The sequence below is a fragment of the Sinohyriopsis cumingii genome, chromosome 10 (assembly GCF_028554795.1).
Source record: "Sinohyriopsis cumingii isolate HCF-2022 chromosome 10, ASM2855479v2, whole genome shotgun sequence".
Lineage (NCBI taxonomy): Eukaryota > Metazoa > Mollusca > Bivalvia > Unionida > Unionidae > Sinohyriopsis > Sinohyriopsis cumingii.
The window spans coordinates 96,107,561-96,133,152 of record NC_142970.1 but is presented as its reverse complement, the minus strand read 5'-3'; the positions used below and the strand labels follow the sequence as shown (position 1 = coordinate 96,133,152).

Genomic DNA, 25,592 nt, shown 5'->3' with positions numbered 1-25,592 from the left:
TTTTATGACATGAGGGAGTTAAAAGATATTCAGGCACCAAAAGGATGGATCATACGTGTGCAGAAGGGTTGGTTTCAGAGATGCTGTCAGGCTGCAGGATTGTGTGATTCTCACAAAAAAATTATTAGTTACACAACTTCTCAAAACCAATGGAAGAAAGGTAATGCAAATTATTTGTGGTTCCCATGATTTGTTGTACCCAATGCGTGCTGGTTTTGTTTTTGTTTCACTTTTATTAAAGACAGAAATTTAAAATTAGTTTGTTAATATTAAGCCATAGTCATCCATTTTGCCAGTGATCTCGATCAAGCTACAAGGTAGATAAAGTGTTTCAACACATGCATCTATAAGATTGAGATCGGCTGCTGTTTTAATAGCCTGGTTCCGGGCCGATATATAGATACTGCCGATAATAATAATATATATATACAGTGTGTGTGTGTGTGTGTGTGTGTGTGTGTGTGTGTGTGTGTGTATATATATATATATATATATATATATATATATATATATATATATATATATATATATATTAAACAGTATGACAGGACCAGTCTCTAATTTTTTTGTTGCAGAAATTATCTGGGGTTCAGATTTATATTTCCCAAGGAGGGATATAACAGTCTGATCCATTGATCAGCCATACTAGAAATTTATTGAGCGTAACAAGCAGTGAGCTTAAGTATACTGAGAAGGAAGATAACAGATTTCCTTGCAGTAAGATCGTCTGCTAAGGATGACAGAGTCAGATCATCTGCTATGGAGCAAGAGGAAAGCTTTCATGTTCCAAAACGAAATGAAGACATCACACAAAACAATGACACAGAACTAGCCAGCACCTCATCATCAGGGCATGTGGAAGGGGCACTGGAAGTTGAGAAAAAGAGAAAAAAAGAAACCGAAATACCAAGACAAGTGGTTTTGTACCTACAACTGGTTATGGAAAGAACCAAAAGGATGTTATGTGTTTTGTGTCAAGAACATAAGAAAGCTAATCCATTTAATAATGAAAATGGTTGCACAAATTTTCAAACATCAACTCTGACACGACATTTGGAATTGGCAGATCATGTCCAAGCACTTGGAGAAAGTGTGACACAGAAAAATTCCAGTCAGCAGCAGTAAAAGCAGTTTAGAAAAGCAGTGGGAAAAAGTGATGCTGTCACTTGTACCATGTGAATGGCATGTTATATTGCCTACAAGAGCCTTCCAGTTGGAAAATATTCTTATTTGAGTTGCAGAAATTTAATGGATGTGTAGCATTACAGTTCTTAAAATCGGGAAATAATGCACACAATAAATCTTGCAGCATCTCTGGTTGGGTTGATGAGGAGGTGATGCTGCAGTGGATTAAAGAGATATCTCGGGTACACAGGAAAGAAACAATCTCTTTTGGTGACAGATTCATTCCAGGTGCATATTACAGATGCTGCAAAAAAGACTGTGAGAATGGGTAATGTGGTGCCTGCAGTTATTCAGGGTGGATGCACATCCAAGCTGCAGCCACTAGACATTAGTGTAAATAAACCGGTCAAGTCCAACATAAGGAAAAGCTGTGCAAATTTTATTTGTAAAGTAGCAGGCCTATCCAAGGAAAATGACAACATGTCTCATATTAAGAGTGCAGACAAACAGTTGTGGATTGGATTGTGAAAGCAGTCAAATTGCTTCAGGACTAGCCAGATCTGATATGGAAATCATTAAAAGTAGGTGTTATTAACAATATCTTGAATGGATGTGAGGACAATATCATAAAAATTACTGAATGTGATAAAAATGGCAGCAACAGTGAAAAGGATGAATTTGATGAGTTAGAGCCTGAGGTTGAGTGGGCAATTAAGAATGCGAACAGCTTGAAAGTTTTTTTAAAAAATGTAGTACCAGCATTCAAGTACCTGGATTATGTAAGATATCACTGCTGTGTGTAAATAAAAGATTTTCGGTTTTGCGGTTAGCATATTTATCTATCTCTGTACTGTCACTATCTAATAGTAGCTCAGTAGCTTTCATCTGTAAATCTCTCCATATATTCATACACTCTCTGTCTCTCTAACATATTTTACATAAGTGCTTAAGATTAATGTGCCCATTTTGATGATTACACTATATATTTGCCTTATAACCTATTCGTACAACACTGTAATCCAGGCACTTGTATCAGTTAATATTAATTACATTGTACAGTTTCCGCTGTGCTCATCCAAAGTCATTTGGCCAAAGTAAATCCTGTAATGAGCAAGAACGGCAAATAAATCTTAGCACTGCATCATGAAGAAACTTGCTGAGGCATAAATCAGAATAGAACTTGTTGAACTTGTTCTCATATACACAAACGATTCATTCTTACCTGAGCTCTTGTTGTTAACAAATTTGCAGTTAGGAAGAAAGTGCAAACAAACACTGACAGCTTTCATTTCAAATTTGTTTTTTTAATTTGTTTGAGAACATTTTTTTACATGTAATTTTAGAATGGTTTTAAAGATGTCCCACAACTTATGACTAAAAAATCCTGTGTCCCAGAATATAGTACAAAAACAAATTACTTAAAAAATTTATTTATGGTGTCCCAATAAATATGGTGTCCGAATAGATATGGTAAATACGGTATTACATACCAAAAATAATTTAGAGTAAAATTATAAAGTTTACTCTACACTTAATGATAAATGGCTGAAATTTTGTTCACTGCAAAGTAACCATTTCATGACAAATGGTTCAAAAATACTAATGTTATGACAGTTTTATTATGCACATGATATACAGTGACAGGTTTTAAAGTACACCAAGCTGTCAGTGTACCTGTAAATCATGCGATGCGCACACCTTTGATAGCAATTATACTGGTCAGTGGTCATTAGGTATCGACATGCGTCAGGTTTGAATGACATACAGCAATTCATTAATCACATTGAAAGAAATCAGGTGGAATTACTAAAGTACCATTATATACTTGCTCATATGTCAATTACAACTGCAAATGACCCAGATCTGTTGTTTTATAATGCACTGGCATCTGTGCATACAATATGCACCCTGGTCCGCCTGCACACTGTGTTACGGTAGATATGGGTCTGTGCAGTTTTCAGTTGGACTTGACTTTTAACTGAATAATAAATATACCTGTGTAAAAACATTTCTCAAATAAACCAAAAAAGTCATCAAAATAGTGACAGTCCATTTATAGGTGTAACCAACTATTCTAAGAGGTCCTTCAAAGCAACAGTCCATTCATAAATGTAAAAAACATTAATAAATTTACATCAAAATTTTAATGTTCATTCCCCAAAACTAAAAGGTTTCTGTACTATGAAGAAAAACTTTGTACAGATGGGTAGAAGTTATAAATAACCTAAAACTGAAAACGTTCACACCAAAAGAGAAATTTCAAGGCACTCGATGGTGTCCTAATTGTTGAGCTATGATAACTGTTACAGCCTTGGAAGAGGGAGATTGTGGGTTCGAACCCAGCCGAGTCATACCAAAGACTTACAAAAAGGGTACTAACAGCTGCCTCACTAGAGCAGCTGTTCACTTTTATTTTAAATTCCGAGGTTTTGACTTGTAGGCAAGTAAATACCGTATCTATTCATCTCTTTCCCTACAAAATAATGCCTGTCCTAAATGCCAGAGAAAAATTCTGATCAGGAATCTTATTCAGATTTGGTTAAGTCCTTGAAAACGATCCATCTGGAAATGAATTGTTGGTTCTCTGAAGACTTTGGCAATAATCCAATTGGTCAGATCTCAAAAACTTAGAAAGAAGTGTTCAGGCACCCTTAGAACTCCATCTTCATATCTGTAAAGATAAAGAAATGTTGCAATAAATCAAAAAGTCAATTCTAATTAAAGGTGTATTCCTTCTGATGACTAAACAAGAGGCCCACCAGGCTAACAAGACTTAACAGTTGACCATTTCACTAAGCAGGTTAACTATCTTCCAAACTTTATATCACGTTGAATTTACATATTTTATTATACCATGATAAAAATTCATAACAAACTTTATATCGTCTTGAATTTACCTAATTTATTAAATGTTGATAAAAATCTATTACACCCTGATAAAAATTCTTTCCAAATATCAATGCATACTTAACATGCATTTTCTCAGTCACAGTCAAAGTCGTCTACGATCTTTATTATAATAAACCCAACAAACATGAAGTATAGTTTCAAGAAGTGTATTTGTGTGATTTTTAGCGTAGCTTTAACAATTTTTCAGTCATATCGCTATGATGTCTGCAGTGTGACAGTTTATAGTGATGTCGGCCTGGTGTCAGGATAATGTGACTGGGTGGGACATCATGCTAAATGTCTGTGGCATGATGCCCCAGTGCTAGACATCATTTTAAACTGCCACATTGCAGACATCATAGTGATATGACTGAAATTTTTTTAAAGCTACATTAAAAATCGAAATCACAAACACACATTTATATATACATTTATATACATATATACACACACATACACTGTGTGTCATGTAGAGGAATGGAAGTAACTTTCAGATTATCTCCCCTTGCCCCCAATAACCTGCATCAGGTTTGATTTGGTTTGGTTTTGTCGGGTTTGATGCCATTTTTGAGCACATGACAGGCTATACATGGCAGCCAATACATTTGACAGAGGAGGAAGCCAGGAAGACCCTGGGAAGAACCACCAATCCACAGGATGCTACTGGCAAGCTCTCACAGACACGCACATAGACGTGGGTGAGACTGCGATCTGCCCTAGACCACTCTGTCACCCAAAGCCCTATATCAGGATGCATTTGCAAGGGGGGAGTGGAAGGGATTGACAGTAATGTGGTCAGATAAATAATATTAGAGAAATGTAACTTACCAAAAACTACCATCAAATATATTACCCAAACTACCATCAAATATATTACCCAATCACATTAACATCAGGAAAGTAGATGAGGGTTGGAGGAGATGCTTAATCATCCAACCTAATTCACCCTGTAGGAGTACACGAAAACTGCCCTACTAAATGGATAAATTTCTAATGCAAAGGCTGGGTAACTTAAGATTATTGCATTTATACACACATAACATCCCACACTTGCCTAGTGCCTTAATGTAAAAGATTCATGCCTGGGACTTGAGGCTGTGCTGTCATTAATGGGGTGTGGTAGCTGTCTGGGCAGCTACCAGCTTGAAAAGATTCACCGCTTTCATTTCTAGGTCATGTCATGTAACTATAAGCTGGAGAAAGTAGACTGTGGATCCAAGCCAATGACTAATCTATTTCTCAAACTGTGACATTTTGTTCAAGGCCATGTTCTTGGAAATCACTCACAAATTATAGCTGATACTAATAACCCACAAAGCAGCCAGCACTTATGGAGTTGTCTTGCTTTGCTACCTAAACTGGTAGGAAGAGCCTGACATCTTTCTTGTATGTTCTCTGTATGTCTCAGTATCTGAGTGCATGTACTGGGTCCTACCACATCACCTCTCTTGACAGGTTGATCCAGGAGAGACAGATTGTTATGTTTTGACTTCCTATAGATGGCATTCTTTATAGATGTGAATCCATGCTGTGTCATTAGCATAACTGGAATGGAACTAATGGTAGATCGGATCCACCAACAGTGTATACAGCTGACTCACCCTGCAAGCTGAAGCTAGTGCTATCAGGAAGATAACAGCAACAGTGAGGTCAAAGACATGGTCTCAGATTTGGATGAGTTGATCAACACCAAGACAATTCAATTTTGGAAAAGGTAAGCAAGTGTGACCTGGATATGTCAGCCAAGAACAGACCCCTGTGGAACACCACAACATAGATTAACTGGGCTGGAGTGTATTCCATTGGTGGACACAATTTGTGTCCTGTTGACCAAGTAGGACTTGAACCACAGTAAGGCTGTATCATGAATGCCAAATACATGCTGGAGACGGTGAAGTAATATATCGTGGTCTATTGTATCAAATGCTGCAGACAAATCAAGGAGGGTGAGGACTGTAATCTTTCCGCTATCCAAGGCAGAGAGAATGTCATTAACTACTTTTATTAGAGTAGTTTCAGTATGTGGCAAGGGCGATATGCAGACTGTACATTGCTAGAAAGACTGTTTGAATTTAGATGAGATACAAGCTGGGATAGAACAACCTTTTCTAAGATTTTTTATACGAATGGGAGATTAGAAACTGGGCGGTAGTTCTTTAAATCGTTATGGTCTAGTGTTGGTTTCTTCAGCAGAGGCTTTACAATGGCAGTTTTGGAAAATGATGGGAATTACCCGGATGAGAGAGAGGTATTAATAACATCGGTTAGTGAAGGCAATACTGGATCTAAGCACTCAAACAGCAGTGATGTTAGCATTGATAAGAAATCCATAGAGACAAGTTCAAATGCTGCTAATGGTTGTCTCTCAAATTCTGTATCCTAAATGTATGGTGACGACAAGTCAGTTGAAATTGTGGTGTCAAGCTTATCTCTAATGGTTTGTACTTTGTCACGGAAGAAATTTGCAAACATGTCCGGAAGGTCAAATGGAGAGAAGGTAGTTGGAAGTGGTGTACATTTGTTCCTTAACATTATCTTGTTAGTAACGTCGAGGAGCTCTTTGCAGCTGGAACTTTCCATGATCTTAGTAGTGTAGTGGGCTGATTTCGCTGCATGGACTATATTTGTGACATTCTTCTTAGCGGCTTCATAGATTTGCCTATGAATAGTGAGTCTGGTGGAAAGCCAAAGCCTCTCTTTTAGCAGTGTGAAGCTGGTCCTTAACACTGCTATACCATGGAGAACACTTTTGAATTGATACTCTGCACTTGGTGGCTGGGGCATGTTTGTCGAGCAATAAACACAGGCAGTTATCGAGTTGTTCTGCTGTAGGAGGTAAGCAAGTTGTTAGGTTTGCTTGGATTTCATGCATTATTTTGGTTCTATCTATCATACGGAGGTTTCTTAGTAGCAGATAAAGGTGGAGGGTTAGGGATTGATACGTCAAGATGGCATATAATGCAGAGGTGATCTGATGCAAGTTCATGGGATACCTGGGCGGACCGTATAATGTTATCACCAGGTCCATGAAGAATCCAGTCTAAAATGTGACCATGTTTATGGGTGGGTTGGTTAACTGACTTTTTGAGGTTGAAAACATTAATGGAATCTAGGAGTTTTGATGTGTTTGGGTTTCCAGGACAGTCAAAGTGAAAGCTGAAATCTCCAAGAATAATCAGGTTGCCACCTATCGAATTTCCATACTCCAGGAGATTCGGAAACTGCTCCAAAAAGAGAGATTCAGTCAGCTTGTTTTTTCTACTAGAAGGAGGGCGGTATAGGCATAAAAAAATGGACTGACCTCTGCTCTGGTGAGTGTAGTTTGGACTAGTTCAAACTATGTGTGGTCAAAATTGAATGTTGTGGTGTGATTAATACGTTTGATCATGGAGTTCTTTGTGATGACAGCAATTCCACCTCTGCGAGAGTTACGGGGGAATGACTTTATCACCATTAAGCCAGCCTGAAATATGCCGGAGTTGTATGCATAGGTATTATTGGGCACAACAAAGGAGATATTCTGTTATCAACATTAAGCCAGCCTGGAATGTGTCAAAGTTACATACATGCATGCATATATATATATATATATATATATATATATATATATATATATATATATATATATATATATATATATATATATATATATTATTGGACACACAAATGGAGATATTCCCATATCATTATGCGGAACTCCAGTGATTTCAGTCCTTCTTGTTTAAAGAGATGGTGCCCTACTACAAAACTGTCTGAGATTATTATAACCACCTTCCTCTGGCAAGTCTGTCACCACATTGAGAAGACTGTGGAGCAGCATCGTGAAGGAAGGCAATGAAAGTAGAGGGGGTTTGTAAGGATGAGATCAGGATCCCACAAAACACGAATGAATCAACCAATTGTTTGTTGGGAAGAGGCTGATCCATGTCCGGTCAAAAATAAGTTGGCTGGCACCCACAGGATGGGTCACTATTTGGGAGAAAAAATACAACTCATTGTCGGTTTGCAGGAGGCTTTGGGGTAGTGAAACTTCGTTGTATGTGAATTATTGCCTGGCTTCTCTCAAATAAGATTCACATGCCCAGTAATTCAATGGTCTTCATTTTTGGTGAGTTGCCTGCTGGGATAATGGTATATTCTGGCAACATTTTCACCCAAATGGTACTTCTGCATCCTCCTCATAAATGTCCACTAAGGACTGACTTTACATATGCTCTTTATTGCCAAGGAGGGTATTCAGGTAACAATCTGTAGATCTCTTCAATTGCTTCCTTAAAACCAAACTCCTTCCTTAACATGATCGGAATGTTCATAAGAGTCACTTGATGTACATTTTGTGCAGCAAGGCATGTTTTATAATTATCATTAATAGTGCTTGCACTTCCTTGACATCTGTGAAATGTTGGAGATAGAAAAAAAACATCTATTAAAAAAAATCAATGAGACGAACTTGCACTGAGAAGATCAATAAGCCATGTTTACAAGTACAATACAAACTTTACGCATGCAATGCAAATACACTTATGAAAACTACATGAGTGTTACAAATAGATATCTCATGTACAATAACAGAACATATGAATAATTACTAAATTCATCAGAAAAGTCAAATGTATACAATAGGTTTATCAACCTTTTGACTCATTACACTATGTTGGATGGTCAAACATTATAATAAAGTGCAATGGATTCTTGGAGGTAATGTTAACAGTTTGAGTCAAAGTTTAAACAGGTAAACATCTGGGATACAAGTGGCCACCTGGCAGACAAAAAAGGGGAGTTGATTTGTACAAATTACTTCCCTTCACCCATATCATACATAAACAAGAAGACTGTCTTTTTTAAACAGCATCACCGAACCAGTCAGTGATCAATTATCCTAATCTCAACATATGACTTTAACTCATTTGGCCCCAGAGGTTTTTGTCATTTTTGCCTGAAATGTGTGTAGGAAAGACATTTGGGGTGCTATGTCTGAATACATCGTAATACAGCGATTTTCAACCGATTATCCATGAGAATAATGCCTAGTTGCATTAGAAACATCATTTTCCATTGGTTATTTTGCTTGCGCATGAGCAGAAGGGTAAAAGTTGGAGTTCTTTTTTTTTTTTTTGCTTAATAGACCCATCATTTTCGTATGGAAACGGCAATTTATTCCCAATGCCCACATTATCCTAGTTTTTGCAAAGGTTCACCTGTTTGTGTGCAGTTAAGACTGGTATGCCTTAGATCTGAGGCCAAAAGGTCTAAGATCTGGACACAAAACTGCATTCCGATCTCGAGCGAATTTTGGGTGAAAAAAAAATAATAAGGTTTTTCTCTCTGTATTTCATAGTGCAACTAGAACTTCCAGATTATCTGACACCATTTTAGAGCTGTATCTGTCTGCTTTTTTTTAATACCAACCACTTTGGTGTATCTTAAATGGCTTTGATGCTGCAGAGCTTTGAAGTAGGGTACAGCCTCATCACGCCTACAGACGGGATCGGGGCCGAATCGGTTAATGTGTTAACTGTAACTTTGTTGACACTGCTGATTTAACCACTACAAAAGTGATGCTTAAAGTAAGCCTCACTATTCAAAGATCTTACAAGAAACATCACAATTTTTTATTTTTCCTTAAGAACATGAACACAAGATAACAAGGTAGAGTCATGATTTATGGGACATAGAACTAAAAGAGCAATTTCATGTCCAAGTTGCAAACTGTACCCTATAATTTTATAACTACCAAGAATTCAAAACAAACATCATTTTTACAGGGTATTTTGGGAACAACATTTTGCAAATGAAAGTTCAAGAATTGAACTTATGAATGAGCAGATAATTATGTGAACATGTTTTCAAAAAAACAAATCGGAAAAAAGTACACCCAAAATAGTAAACAATAACATTAAAAATATTGGAGTCATCATTATTACCACTCTGTTCTTGTAGCTTTCCTTTCCACGAACCTTCTAGTTTCTTCAAGAACTTTTCAAAAATTCGAATGCTTTCATTTAGAGAGGTTTTTCTGTAATCTGAAACATAAAAATAAAGTGGTAGAGAATACCATTATGCAAGCTGTAGAATATACCAATGTGAAAGTTGTAGAATATACCATTATGAAAATTGTAGAATATACTATTATGAAAGATGCAGAATATACCATTATGTAAGTTGCAGAATATACCATGATGTAAGTTGTAGAATATACCATTATGAAATTTGTTGAATATACCATTATGAAAGTTGTAGAATATACCATTATCCCAGTCTGATTCCTTAGTAATATAAGAAGATTGAGCATCTTCCTCTTTTTACTTGGAACGTGACTAAAGGACATCAGAGACATTCTGAACTGTTCATTTAATGGGGAATGGGGTGAATTTCCAATTTGGACAAGGGTAATTTTGTCACAGAAAAGGTAAGCAGGCAATAGTGACATGTCATGCATTACTGCTTTAAAATATACTGTTGTGTTTTAACAGTATGCTGACAGGGAACTATGGCAAGGGTACAAAAACAAGGATTCCTACTTCACTGGAATTTATGACCATGTATAGCCGTGACATAGGTTACAATAAATCAGCATATTCTCTCTACCTTTCTGGTCTCTGAGGGTGGTGAGGAGCTGCTGTGATAAGGTTATTGTCTTCTGTCATGTGGAAAACACTACAAAGTTGCAACCAAAAGACCTAGTCTCAAAAGAATCTAAAGCAAGTCAACCAGTGACTAGGAACAGAAAACTGTCCAAGTCAAATTTGAATCAACTGAGGTGAATCAACAGCTTACAAAGCCTTTCCATTCATGATTCTGAAAGTTCAGGGTCTGAATGGTAGGGTGCAGCTGAAAACAGCAAAGCATAAAAAGTACCTGGATAAGTTGCTGTAGTACCAATCAAGGTACTAAATTCATTAAATTTTATAACTGTATAAAGGGTTCATGCAGTCATAACAAAAACAAATTCCACAACTTTTTCAAAACTTTTCTACAACCATATCACAAAACTCAAGGACCAAACTATCTCACATTCTGAAGTAAATTAACATAAAGAAACACCATATGAACTGTTGATTCGAATTAAATGGAAATCATGTGAGATCTACCATTAGGGGAACTTTTGTTATGTGAAATAAAGCCATGTACTAACTGTAATTTTATCCTTTTTCAAAACAAGTTTTCTGAATTGGTTCTCAGCACTCTATGAAATTAGCAGTTATCAATTCTTGAACTTCACTGAAATTCCATGACCTTCCCCCACAACTTTGCAAATTTCTGAGAAATTACATTAACTTTCAAGGCCCTTGAAATTTATTTTTTACATTCCAAAAATTTTCCATGATCCCAAGACCTGCAGGATCCTTGTGTATATACAACAGTGTTAGAGAAATGGAGCTGAATGCAAAAACTTGCATAATCACAAGAGGAATAAAAGTAGATCACGGTGACCTGTTTATCCTTCCAACTAAAAAACCCATAAAGTCTGAAAAGATTGGTCATAGTGGCAGTGTATCCCCCTGGGGTGTAAAATTGAGGGTAAAAAAAAAAAACACCTGGTGTCAGAAATGTGGGGGTCAAAAATGTACTGACAAATTTTCATCTCATCCGTACTTTTTCAGCTTGAAAAAGGATGTTGCAACTTGCACAACATACTCTCTCTCTCTCTCTCTAAAAATACAAATAAACCAGCATACACAATTAACAAACAAATGCATTGTTCATTCAAAGAATAATTTTATTAGTTCATTTTTCTTTTAGTTTAAAGTCATACTTTTAACAGTCTCCTTATAATCTTTTTGTGGCAATATTATAGACCATCACATTACAAATAAGCCAATATAAAAAGCCAATTAAATCTTTTTAACCACATGACAGATAATTTACTGCAAGTCATAAAATGCATAATATCATCGGTTTCATTGTACTTCATCCCAGAACACATTTATCCAAAATTCAAAAAGACTAATGATTAATCTTCTTTCCAATAAGTTACACTTGAACTTCCATCTTCCTTTTATTGCAGCAAGTTAAAAACCAACAAAATCTGCAATGACCTCCTGACTTTGTAATCCAAATAACGAATTTGTCTCAGCAAGTTTACTCATTCTTTGTTGTGAAAAAATGTCTTGGATGATAGTGTTCTCCAGATATCTTGTGGCGAAAAAGGGCAGATTTTTAAAAAAATTGTTGAACATTGTCAAGAAAGGATTATTCACTTTTGCAGTCTTCGCAATCATGTGATCAGAAGTCTCACCGGTAATCCTCATGGCTGCACCGTATTCCATTCAAGATAATTATTTTCTGTATTTCATTAAAGTTAGATCCACACAGCTCACAAGATTAGGGGAAGATACTCTGTCATAACATTGCCTATACTAGTCTGGTTCCCTGTTTTGTATGCTTCCAGCATTGCACCGCAGGGAGCATACGAAGCAGGGAACTAGACTATGCCTATGCTCGAAGTATACATGATGTTGTCTCTCATCCAAAGCATTAAATAAATCCTGATAGATTTTTGTGAATCCTTTGCTTAAAAAAACATACGCCAACAAATGTGTGCGTCAATTTTCTCCAGCGTGCATCCCTGACGCGAAAATGTGTGTACAGGGAAACAATGTAGTGACCTCCTATACTGCCTGTCATGAGCAGTACCCTGTACAATTAATATACCCTCGAGATTTCTCAAATGTAACTGTACATAAACTGTAAATTAGCTAAATGCCACAAAAATGGCACTGAAGACAACACTGAAGACAACAACAGTATCACTGTCATTGTAAAATGATTGCCTATACTTCCCAGGCAACAGTATCACTGTCATTGTAAAATGATTACCTATATTTTGCCTATACTTCACAAGCAACGCAAAACTATTGGAAAGTTTACATCATACAGATGACAATTGTTGTTCTGTCAGTTCTAACCCTCTAAATGACAAAATGATGTCAAAGCTTTCTTTAAGTTTGTACCTTTCGTTCTCTTTCCTTGTTCTTCTGTTGTTTCAGATTTGTTCAATTCTTCTATCAGACCACTGAAATAAAATCCCCATACATTAATGAAAATACTTTTCTATGATGATGGCAATTAACTAAAAATAATCATTTCATGTACTTTTGGGAGACATATTTGTGGGTTCGTTAGAATCAAATACAATGTAATTCAAGCTTGTCTCAATATCCACTACAGAAACTTCAAATGTTTCACAACATGGCTGCTCAGATAATTCTTAGAGTATGAAGAACTAAGCACATCTCCCTCCTGCTCTGTAACTCGCTAACAGTCTGATCCAGAATCAAAATCTGGACATAACGGTACATTTTATTGACAAGCTCAAGTCCAGTATACCTGACCTCACTCTGGTGTACACGCCTATTTTAATCAAAATCTTTGAAAGATGTTGCCTATAGCTGCATAAGTTAATTGATTCTCAGCTTATCTATAGCATATGAATATTTTTCTGTACTGTGGAATCCCTTTCACAGCTCAAAAGCATTGTCTTTTAGATAATTCTGCTCCAAAACAAGATTTTTCAGATACATAGCACTGTTAAAATTTACCTTTCTTTAATTAGCACTCTACCGACTACTGAAGTACTTCACCAGATTTCTATTCCATAATGCTGTATTATGATTTTTAAGTCCATCAATGCCAAAGTTTACTTGTTCAGTTATTTTGACAAAATAAATATCTGTACTTTACAATTTTTTAAATTTTTGTTATTTTTTTAGATCTATTGTAATCTTTGTGTTAGGTATGTATGGTTTAAATGTGACGAGAAAAGAAACAAAACTCAACTTTTAAAATATATTTTAATTGGCTTGTTTGTCTGCCTTTTCTACATTTAATTCTGAAATACCACTGTAATGAGGGGTTGATCAACACGTCTTTTTTTGTCCATCCAGCTTGTACATCAGATTCGTATTTTAAATCATTTTTGGGTTCAGTATTACTTACTGGTATGTTCATTAACACTTTCCCAGCTCTAATAATCTGATATACTTTCTAAATTTAAATATAAATTGCCTTCATTACTATGTTCAGCCAGTATTTGCTGAACAAACTCATCATCTAAAGATGAACAACGCTAAGAATCGGCTATTTGGGATCTTCTAGATAACCCATATTATAAACGCAAAATGGTAAAACTTCCTTGATTCAAGGCTCAAACAAAATGCTTGTTACAGGACCCAATATACCAATCCAATTTAGTTTAACAACCGTTCGTGTCAAGGCAAAGAAACCATATTAGTAAACAGTTACAAATAAAATACAAGCCACGACAAGTGCTATGATATTTCTAGCATTTAAGGGTGAACAGCTGAATAAAGTTATATAACACATTGAGAACATTTTTATATGTATGACTTGAAATTAATTTTGTGAGTTCTCACACAAGACTGTTTTCCAGGTGAGCAAATTTGTACCAATTTTGCGCAAATCACAATTGTTCACCTTAGCAGCATTTCTGCAGTGTTATTAATACTGCACCAACAAAATGTCTGATGACCATGGCATTAACAGAGTGGAATTCAATTTTGATCCCCTTCAGTTCTGGATGTCATCATTCCACATGTAACCAAACACACAACCAGCTGTCCCATGCTCAGTGCAATTAGCAGACAGTGTAAATAATTTATGTGTTCAGAGACCATCAAAGTTGTGTGTGTGGGTGATTTGGATTTTTAATGTAGCTTTAACATTTTTTTTAGTCATATCGCTATGATGTCTGCAGTGTGGCTGTTTAAACAGACATGAAGCATGATGTCCCACCCAGTCACATTATCCTGACACCAGGCCGACCAGTCCTAACACTAACCTCTTAATGCTGAGCGCCAAGCAAGGCAGCTGTTAGTAGTATTTTTGTAAGTCTTTGGTATGACTCGCCCAGGGATCAAACCCACGACTTCCCCCATCCGAGACAAATGCTCTAACCATTAGGCCACTGGAGCGGTCCATCAAAGGTGAAGATCTTAACTTACTTGAAAGAAGATACGATCAGTCCTTTGTTTCAGCCTGCCTTTTGTAAGCCAACTTTACCAGACTTTACAATTTTTAAAAACACACATATGAATTAGTATTACACTTCCACAACCAGCATGTTAAACAGGTAATGATTACCAACAGGGAAAAGGAAGATGCCACAATTGGTGGTCAATGTACTGTATTAGTGAACCTTTATCAATCCAGCTGATTCATGCTCAATGAATAATTGTGGCTCACACAAAAACATGTGAAAGATATCACCAAAATATTTGTGGCTTTGAGAAACCTGAACTTGCTGAATGCAACAATTTCAAGATTTACCTGCCAAATACTGCGTACCAGCATACTTGATTGACTATGTGGATTCAATCATTTGTCCAAATACAGTGTAATTACTGTATATCCCTAGTGCTTCATTAGTAATTGTCTTCAAGTTTTAGTATTTTAGTTATGTTCTTGGCTAGAGAAAACATGCATAAAATTAGATGTGCATTCAGGTGATTTCAATTTTTCCACAAAAATGTCACATGGATGAAGAACTGGTCTGGATAAGTATTAAATCTGGATAAGTATTAAATCTGGATAAGTATTAAATCTGATTTTCATTTACAGTACATTTCTTATTACTCTTTCTTTCATTTCCAGTTTTTCATACCAGTGAATACTTTGTGCTTTTTTTTATTTCACTTCGATGAAATAATATAAACTTCTGACAAATTCTTTTTAATCTGTTAAAATAAAACAATCTCATGTAAAATCTACTGTTTTGTTATCAGATTAAAGTAATGACATTGATTCATCAAACAGCAACAGGAATCTTTCAATAAGAAAAAGGAGTGGCGGTGGGCTTCATCATATTTGGCTAATTTTTCATTGGCTCTTTAAACTTCTGGCTCAGGACAATTAATGAAATCAAAGAAAATTGGTATCCAACAAAAATTAGAGAAACACAGCATGTTTTTTTTATACCTATATTTATACCCTTGATCCAAGATCTTATTCCAACCACTGAATTCTGATTAGATATGACAAAATTAGTCCAACACATGTGCTTGTGTGGGGCATAGAAATCTCTTGTTCTGAATATGTGGGAAGTAACCAAGAATTCCCTTACCCCATGCCAGAGCATAAGATGGACAAAGAAAATCAACTCTCAAGTTCAGAATCTGAGGGAAGGACATGGAATTTCCCTATACCAAACAAGTTCATATAGCAGATATGGAAATCCCACTTTCAGGTTCAGACTTTGTGTGAAAGGACTAGGATTGGCATACCCTTTACTTTAAAAAAAAAGTTCAAAGATCAACAACAACCATTCCAGGTGGCTGCCTTTGAAAGAAGCATTTAGCAAAAATCAAAGAATGATGTTGTTGTTGTTGTTGTGGGGTTTAACGCCATTTTTCAGCACGATAGGCTATACATGGCGGCCAGTATTAATGGTGGAGGAAGAACCCGGAAAACCCCGGAAAGAACCACCGACCCACGAGAAGCTACTGGCAAGCTTTCTCACATACCCAATTGGCTGAATCTTAGACTCGAACCGCCGCAGACAGAGGTGAGATGGCAGTGATCCGTAACGAAGAGCGCTTTAGACCACTCGGCCACTCGGGGCCCCCAAAGAATGAAGTTTCCCAATTACTACATACATGTTACTAGTATGATGAAAATATTATTATCACAAAAGTAAAAGTGAGAACTAGCAAAAACAAATCCTTTGTTACTTAAAGGTTAGTATTACCTGATGGTGGGAACTTTGAAGGGATCAAAACTGTCAACATTTTCTGGATCTATTGGAACACATACACGACCTGAAAACAAAGTACAAGGACACCTGACTTTTGCCAAACATTCATCAACAAATTGCAGAAATGTAGGCTGAATCACATTCCAGCATCAGAAGTAACATTTTCTCATGCAATACCCAATACTAAAGTTCTGCAAGATGTAGAACCATAACTGACGGTACTGACATAAATTTTATTGTTTCTGTTCAGGGTAACAATCAGTATAAAAATGCAATATTTCCATGGGATAAGGAAACGTACTGCACTTAGGATAACAATCAGTATAAAAATGCAATATTTCCATGGGATAAGGAAACGTACTGCACTTAGGGTAACAATCAGTATAAAAATGCAATATTTCCATGGATAAGGAAAAGTACTGCACTTAGGGTAACAATCAGTATAAAAATGCAATATTTCCATGGGATAAGGAAATGTACTGCACTTAGGGTAACAATCAGTATAAAAATGCAATATTTCCATGGGATAAGGAAAAGTACTGCACTTAGGGTAACAATCAGTATAAAAATGCAATATTTCCATGGATAAGGAAAAGTACTGCACTTAGGGTAACAATCAGTATAAAAATGCAATATTTCCATGGGATAAGGAAATGTACTGCACTTAGGGTAACAATCAGTATAAAAATGCAATATTTCCATGGATAAGGAAAAGTACTGCACTTAGGGTAACAATCAGTATAAAAATGCAATATTTCCATGGGATAAGGAAAAGTACTGCACTTAGGGTAACAATCAGTATAAAAATGCAATATTTCCATGGGATAAGGAAAAGTACTGCACTTAGGGTAACAATCAGTATAAAAATGCAATATTTCCATGGGATAAGGAAAAGTACTGCACTTAGGGTAACAATCAGTATAAAAATGCATTATTTCCATGGGATAAGGAAAAGTACTGCACTTAGGGTAACAATCAGTATAAAAATGCAATATTTCCATGGGATAAGGAAAAGTACTGCACTTAGGGTAACAATCAGTATAAAAATGCAATATTTCCATGGGATAAGGAAATGTACTGCACTAATATATATATATATATATATATACACACACACACACACACCAATGGCCTTAACAGCAAGGTATTATACAAAATTTCATCAAATTTTAGAATTGATATGATGCATAAATATAAATACAAAATAATTAAAGTCATCTATAAGTATATATGTAAATAATAAAAAGGATCAGAATGCTGATACAGTTGAAAAAGCAAAAGTAGACATGCACACACACACACACATATATGTATATAGATAGATAGATATATAACGGGATAAGAAGAAAAGGAGAATTAAAGACTTATGATTTATTTATGATCACAACTCAAGGGTTTGTGACACGTATTTGATGCATTTACTTAACAATTATCATGCAGACATATTCAAATTAGCAACTTACATAAAAATATTTGAAAATCCGAATTTTTACAATGATGTGAGAGCAACTATGTCTTTTTTCTCATATATATATATATATATATATATATATATATATATATATATATATATATATATATATATAATTAAACATATAGACAAAGGGAAACAACTCTTCAACTTACCTCCCCTCACCAATGCAGGTTGTTGTTGTTGTTCTTCTTCTTCTAGGGTTTAACGCCATTTTTCAGCACAAGATAGGCTATACATGGTGGCCAGTATAACTGGTGGAGGAAGAACCCTGGAAAACCCAGGGAAGAACCACCGACCCACGAGAAGCTACTGGCAGGCTTTCCCACATACCCACGCTAGCCGAGCCTTGGACTCGAACCCACGCAGACAGAGGTGAGATGGCGGTGATCTGGAACAGTCAGCGCTTTAGACCACTCAGCCACTCAGGGCCCCCACCAATGCAGGTAATTATTCAAGATAAATATAACTTAATAAAACAGGTTGCTTTCTCGTTTGAATACATTCCCTGATCACATTAATGTTAGAGTTAACAAGATGAGGCAATGAGGAGCATCCCAACTCCATGAGGGTAAACTGATCTGTAACCATCACAAATGATGGTCACCTAAGCTGTAACATCAGAATTCATATAAGAGAAAAAGAAACAATGACAATTTCTTACCAAGTAAAATCACAAAACAAATCCAGCATAGCTGCAGTTCTGATTTGAACTGGTCTGGTGATGGTCTGGGTTGCAGCCACAAAAATTACCCAATTCAGTTATTGTCTTTGTTAAGCTGGATCATGCAGATTAAAGCTTGATAAGTTTGATTGTTCTTGCCAGAAAGCTGCTTCTATTACATCTCAAACTGCCACATTCTTTTCAAACACAAGGTCTGAAGATAGCTCTGATTTCATAAGTGGAGTTTTCATGAGGCGTACTTGATCTTTTGAGATCTCTGAATATGTTGAACATGCTACCCACTTTAGTCATAATGCCAGGACTTGCATGGTTATCACTTTCCCAGAGCTGACCTGAAGACGAATTGCCCAGTCTAACTTTTCCATGTGCTTCAGGTGCATTGACTTAACCCAAGACTGACTGATGGGTTAGAGGATAGATGATTGTTTTTCGATTTTATGTCAATGACAGCCTGTTCTTGCCTATGAAGTCTGGATGCACCATCAGGATAATAGAACTGTCTGAATCTGAGCTGCAGGTAGTTCAGGTCAACTGACAGTGCATGCAAATCACTCATCCTGAATGCTGGGGTCCCGAGTGGCCGAGTGGTCTAAAGCGCTGACCATTACGGATCACTGCCATCTCACCTCTGTCTGTGTGGGTTCGAGTCTCGGATTCGGCCTATGTGGTTATGTGAGAAAGCTTGCCAGTAGCTTCTCATGGGTCAGTTGTTCTTTCTAGGGTTTTCCTGGGTTCTTCCTCCACCATTAATACTGGCCGCCATGTATAACCTATCTTGTGCTGAAAAATGGCATTAAACCCTGTAACAACAACAACAACAACCTGAATGCTGAAACTAGAGCTATCACAAAATATATTTTGTACCATTTCAGCTTCAAGTAGGTGCTGGCTAAGGACTCAAACCGGTATGAATTAACCCATGTCAACACCCATAATAAACTTCACTTAGGACACAGAGTGAATGATTTTGGTACCAAAGACCAGGGAGGGTGTGTGTGTGCTAGGTACAGCTGCTAAAAGCTCCTGCCACATAAAAGTATGCAGTTTGAAATTCCACTTCAACACAAACATATATCTATCTTTAGGCATCTTCAAAGTACACAAATCCACTGAAAGATCAATGGGTGGCCAGGACACTGTGTATGAAGGGTCTGAACCTGTCCTAAACCAGTACAGGGATTGCCCAGGTACCATATTTTAGGATGGCTGTTTGTGTTCATCTTCCAAATACACTGAAAGCTTGAACTTATATTCCTAGCTTGCAGCTGACGAGAATTGGCACTCCGATAATGGCAAAACTATAGGACTGACTTACAGCAAGTCCAGGTAATCCCCACACTCGCTGTGGGTGTAGTCCTAATTGGGCATCCTGGTATCAAAGTAAAACAGGTTTTTTTTTGTGACATCACTGTGTTATGAACAATGCATATGGTTTTACATGTCATACCCTCCCCCCCCCCAAGGATAAGCTGTAAAGATCTGACCTAGTTGTTGCATCAATGGCTGGGCAAGTGCCATGGTTGGTTTTGCTGGTATAAATGCTGGTGTGTTGGTCATTCAACTGGATGGATGACCTGGCTATTTGCTAGCTGGTCAGCTATGCTCTCTAATAAGCCTTGTTGTTGGCTAGTTCAGTAACCACCTGGCTAGTTTGCATGACGAAATGGCTGGGTCAGTTAATCAGATCCCCATATGGCTCCACTTAACAAGATGAGGCTGGCCCATACACGGCATGGCTTGTCAACGTGAGAGATTCCTGATCATTCATTGTGGAATTGGCCATTAGGAAGCCCTGGAAAGGGAGGAGTCTCGCATAATCTCCAATCCATTCATTGGAAAAATAAGATGGACAGTGAGGAACAAACTCACCTAAGGCTAATAACTGTCACCACCTCCTGTACTACACACTGCATCTGTGATTACAGTAATGTCTGTGTGGGCAGCAAATCCACAACATCTTGTGCTTTCATCTCCTGAAGACCTAACATAACGACCACTGTGGGTATTGGATTTATCATCTTCAACGGATGGAGGAAAATCATCATAAGGTGCCCCCACCATTCTGGCCAGTGACGACACCTTCAGATGCAAACTTAGTACATAGCAGTCAGTCTCTCTGAACATGCAAGATCCCTCTTTGGTCACAAGTCCTAATTACAGTACTGTGGACTATATCGTTTCTGATCATTATAAACAAACACTTCATGTACAGTTTGATGAGCACTTGGTACATGCAAGGCAAGTGCCACGCTTCTGCTCAGTTGCTTCAAGTCTTGCATTTTATGCATTTCAGTGACATGGTCCATCAATTTTTTGAAAGACAAGAACGATGAAAATATTTCAGGAAAAACACACACCTGAAGTGCTCATGTACACAAATAATCAACATTTGTATCAGTGAATAAATTTCAGCAGTGTGCTCAAACACAACCAACCAGGTAACAACAATATCATGCTGAAGCACAAGGCCAGAAGAAGAAAAGAAAAAATTCACACAAATATCAATAAATTTCACAAAATAAAGTTTGCAACATGAAGTTAATACATTTACACTCAGTCCTATACCAGCTTTATCAGTGAATGGTCAATAATCCACAAGAATTAACTTAAATTTAGGTATGAAATATGATGTATGTCATATTGAACAAAAGCTAAACTAAGTAAACAGTGGCCACCTAGTGGTTAGGGGAGGTAAGAGGAATGGCTGAGAAGAATTTCTTCCCTTTGTCTACATGGCATATTATCAGGAAAGAGCAAAATTTTCATCTTTTTGCAATGGCTGGATTCAAGAGCTAGTGGAGCTTCTACCTAGCATAAATGTTTGAGGGGTGTATTTAAGAAAAAACTAAAAAACTATCAACAAAGGAAATGTAAGCAAAATGTCCCACCACTCACACATCCCACCCGTGTTAATGACAGAAACATGTGTATTGTATAATCGTCATTGTGACCAATGAGATTATGTACTTCCTGCTTCAAATTAAAAAGTGACAATAACAAGATTTAGTCCAGAAGGAGAAAGTGACTAGAATTGCTTTGTTTAGCCAAGACTTAGTCCAGAGGGAGAAAGTGACCAGAATTGCTTTGTTTAGCCAAGACTTAGTCCAGAGGGAGAAAGTAACTAGAATTGCTTTGTTTAGCCAAGACTTAGTCCAGAGGGAGAAAGTGACTAGAATTGCCAAGACTTTTTTTTAAAAACAGCATTAAGTGATTTCCATGTTGCCTGCTGTTTGCAAAAGAAACCCCTTCCTATTTGTGCAAAATGGCATTTAAGCCACCCCTACACAATTTTAAATGGGCATCCTTGAACCACCCTCTACACAATGTTAGCACAGCACCTCTTAGAGCCAACCCCATACAATGTTAGCATATTACCTCCCAACAAACATGTCTACAAGTTAAGCTAAAGTGGATCTGTCATTAAGAAAACATCAAAAATATAGTTTCAGTACCTGGTTGCTATGCAATCTACACTGTTGCTATGGAAGTAAGCCTGAACATAATTTGCATACAGCATGTCCAAGGAATATTCCTATAATGTTTGACTAAACTTGGGCCAATAGTTTGGAGAAAAAAGTTATGGAAAAAGTCACAGTTTCAGAAGACCATGTTCTGAGGAACATTTCTACAAGGTTCAACTAAAACTGAGTCAATGGCTTGGAGAAGCTGAAAAAAAAGCAAATATTTAGATATGTACAGACTGACGATGGACACAGGACAATGCCATAAGCTTAAAATCTAGATAACAATAACCTTTTCAGTCTTACCAGTCTTAGGATGGACACAAAACGGACTTTTAAGCAGATGGTTAACTCCTTTACTGACGTTTACATCCAACCTGGGATAACAGTACTGCAACATTATCTCTTCCACCATGTTTTGTGACTTCTTGAATACACCCTGGTAAAATACAATAAATTTCAATGACAGAATAGTGTATTTCAATGGACATAACACTCTTTAAATTTATTATGCTTTTCTGAAATGAAGAATTCAACATGTTATTTGGGGTTGTTCTTATGAGACCATGGTACAATAATCATGGTTCCCACGCTTTTCTAAAGATAAATTTCCAAGTCATTTCCAGGATGAAATTAATTTTTTCAAGGTTTCACATATGACCATTACTGAATGGAATTAAAGAACATTTTAGATTATAAAACATGCATTTTCTAAATCTAAAGATGTTTCTCTTTCAAGACTCTGCAAAACATCCAAGTCAGAAAAGACATTCATGTACAAAACCACAAAATGTATCACACAAAACAAGTTTGATTATACTCCTACAATTTGTTATGTAAAGTCATTTCAATGTACAAAATAAAAATTCAAACTTTATTTTGCTGACCTGCATTATGTTGCTGGGTGGGAACAACATAATGAACATAAATTAGTTGTGTCTCCTTTCAAACCTTTAATTCTAAAGAATTATAATGCAATATATATATATATATATATATATATATATATATATATATATATATATATATATATATATATATATCTCATAGAAAGTAAACATTTCCTATTACAGTATATATATATAGAAAAAACAATAAATGCAAATAATTAGAATCTTGTCTTGTAATGAAAAGAGTTTAACCCTGAATTTATCTGTGCCAATAAAATCCCAAACAAGATTTTTAAACAACCTAATCTCTTTAAGACAATCTGGTTACAAATCCATCATTTAAAAAACATTTTAAAAAGGGTTGATTTAAATTCTGACAAAACACCTTCAAATTTATATACTGCTGTATAAACAAGGACTGAATTTTCTGTAAAATCAACTTGTCTTCTTGTAATTCATTAAACCAGTCCCCAGATAAGCATTAATTAATTGTACCTACAACATAGTTTATAGTAACCTAGTTTTCAATAATGGCTGCAATACATTTACAAAGCCATGTGACTACGAAGAATTGTATCTGAGGAAAAAAAATCTACAATTAAGCCTTAATCCATACATGCCAACCCCTGCGAGGAAAAAGTATAATCCAAGTGGACAAAAAGAGTAATCCGAGCAGAAAAAGAGTAATCCACATAAAACATAATAAAATTCAATGAGCACATGTACAAAATGATTTATTTACCCCTCTGGTCTTTTAACCACAATTACTGCTCCAAATTTCATATATAGCACTTTGATCCTTAAAAAGCAAGTCTCTCATATTGCATTTCAAAACACTTTGTACCAGCTGAGACTATAAATGTTTTGCACACCAGTAGAGCACTAAGTGCTGGATTATAGAGCCTGAATCTGAAATCAGTTTTATTTTTGTTAACAACACTAAACAATCTCTCACAGTCAGCATTAGAATGGTAAAGAACCAATATTCCTTTCATAACCTGACAAAGAAGAGGAAATATATAGCTTCCAGTTATTCAGTCTTTTAGCTGGGAAATAAGGTGCCACTGCACATCACCTCTATCCACATGAAGCACATTGTCAGGTAGAATGCCAACTTGATACTTCAGGAGTTCTTCTAATTATTCAGCGGCCTTTCCTGCAGCCAGGTGCATCATATGACACGGACAACCTGATATGTACACTGATGGAGACATTTTTCAAAATACAGAGAAACTCCTTTATGAATTCCAGTCATCACTGATGCATTATCAGCTGAAAATAACATACAGTTCTGCCAACTTATGTTTATTCAAAGCATTATTAACCCTGGTAGTGCTGTGTTGTTTTGGGTTGATCTTGAAGCCAGTGCTGATTTGTTTCTACCTGCCCTCTCTGTGTATGCTGAATTGTTTCAGAACAATACAGACTTTTTGGGCCAAATCCATACAACTACAAAACTAGTATTTATAATCAGATTGCTGTGAAATTGTACAAAGTGATGCTTATATGCATGCAGATTGCAAACACTAAAAATGTCGGTGAGATTGATGTGTGTTCATGGTTACCATAGCAACCAAATAGAGAAAATGGGTGGAAAAGTAATTTTTGACCAAAAAAAAATCGAATATAGTGCAAACGTTTCTATCAAATATAGTTATTCTGAATGTGTACATGGACAGTTAATTTGTTTCTACATATTACATATCATCAGTTCATTAATTAAAACTTTACTTTCAAACATGTCTATACGTTTCAGTATGGTACAATATTTTGATGGTGCAATATTTATGTAGTTATTATTCAAAACATTTCTTGACATAAAACATAATTCCATTCTCTTATATAATAGTTCATTCATAAGAAACAAATACTAATCATGCTGAAAATTATAAAAAATTATATATTTATTTTGGTTGCCACAGCAACCAAAAAGTAATGTTATTGTTTGAAAGGTTTAAAAGACTGTTTAAAATAATATTGTTGGCAGAATCTTTTATCCAACTAATTATATCATTCATTTTTCAAAGAACTCAGTGTTATCAAGTTGCTATAATTATGAAGGTAAAATAATAATTATAATAATTTAGAACAATTATATCTGTCATGTTTTAGGGTGAAGAGAATACTGTTTATGCAATGAAGTCATACTAACGAGAACTAGTTATCTCATTTGAAAATTGTTGAAAGGCAGATGTCTTACAGATTTTTATGTAAACATCTCTATAAACAATTACTGTTGGTTGCAAGAATAAATTGGATGAATACAATTATACACGTGACAAATGTAGCAACTGACACAAAATCCATCTGTAGGTTTGTTATCGACTGCAGTGAACTATTATTTCATCACATCATGTAA

The 25,592-nt window shown here is 36.1% G+C and overlaps 1 protein-coding gene across 1 annotated transcript in view; it reads right to left on the bottom strand.

The window, feature by feature from the left end:
• Positions 1 to 553: 553 nt before the first annotated feature.
• LOC149790612 (DNA primase small subunit-like) overlaps positions 554 to 25,592 on the bottom strand; it is an 80,341-nt gene continuing 55,302 nt past the window's right edge. Inside the window, exons 9-13 of the mRNA XM_089972720.1 lie at positions 22,650 to 22,782; positions 16,721 to 16,790; positions 12,969 to 13,030; positions 9,939 to 10,037; positions 554 to 3,796 (exon numbers count right to left, since the gene is read on the bottom strand). Of these exons, the coding sequence (XP_089828846.1) occupies positions 3,777 to 3,796; positions 9,939 to 10,037; positions 12,969 to 13,030; positions 16,721 to 16,790; positions 22,650 to 22,782 (384 nt within the window). The 3' untranslated portion in view covers positions 554 to 3,776. The remainder of the gene's footprint in view (positions 3,797 to 9,938; positions 10,038 to 12,968; positions 13,031 to 16,720; positions 16,791 to 22,649; positions 22,783 to 25,592) is intronic.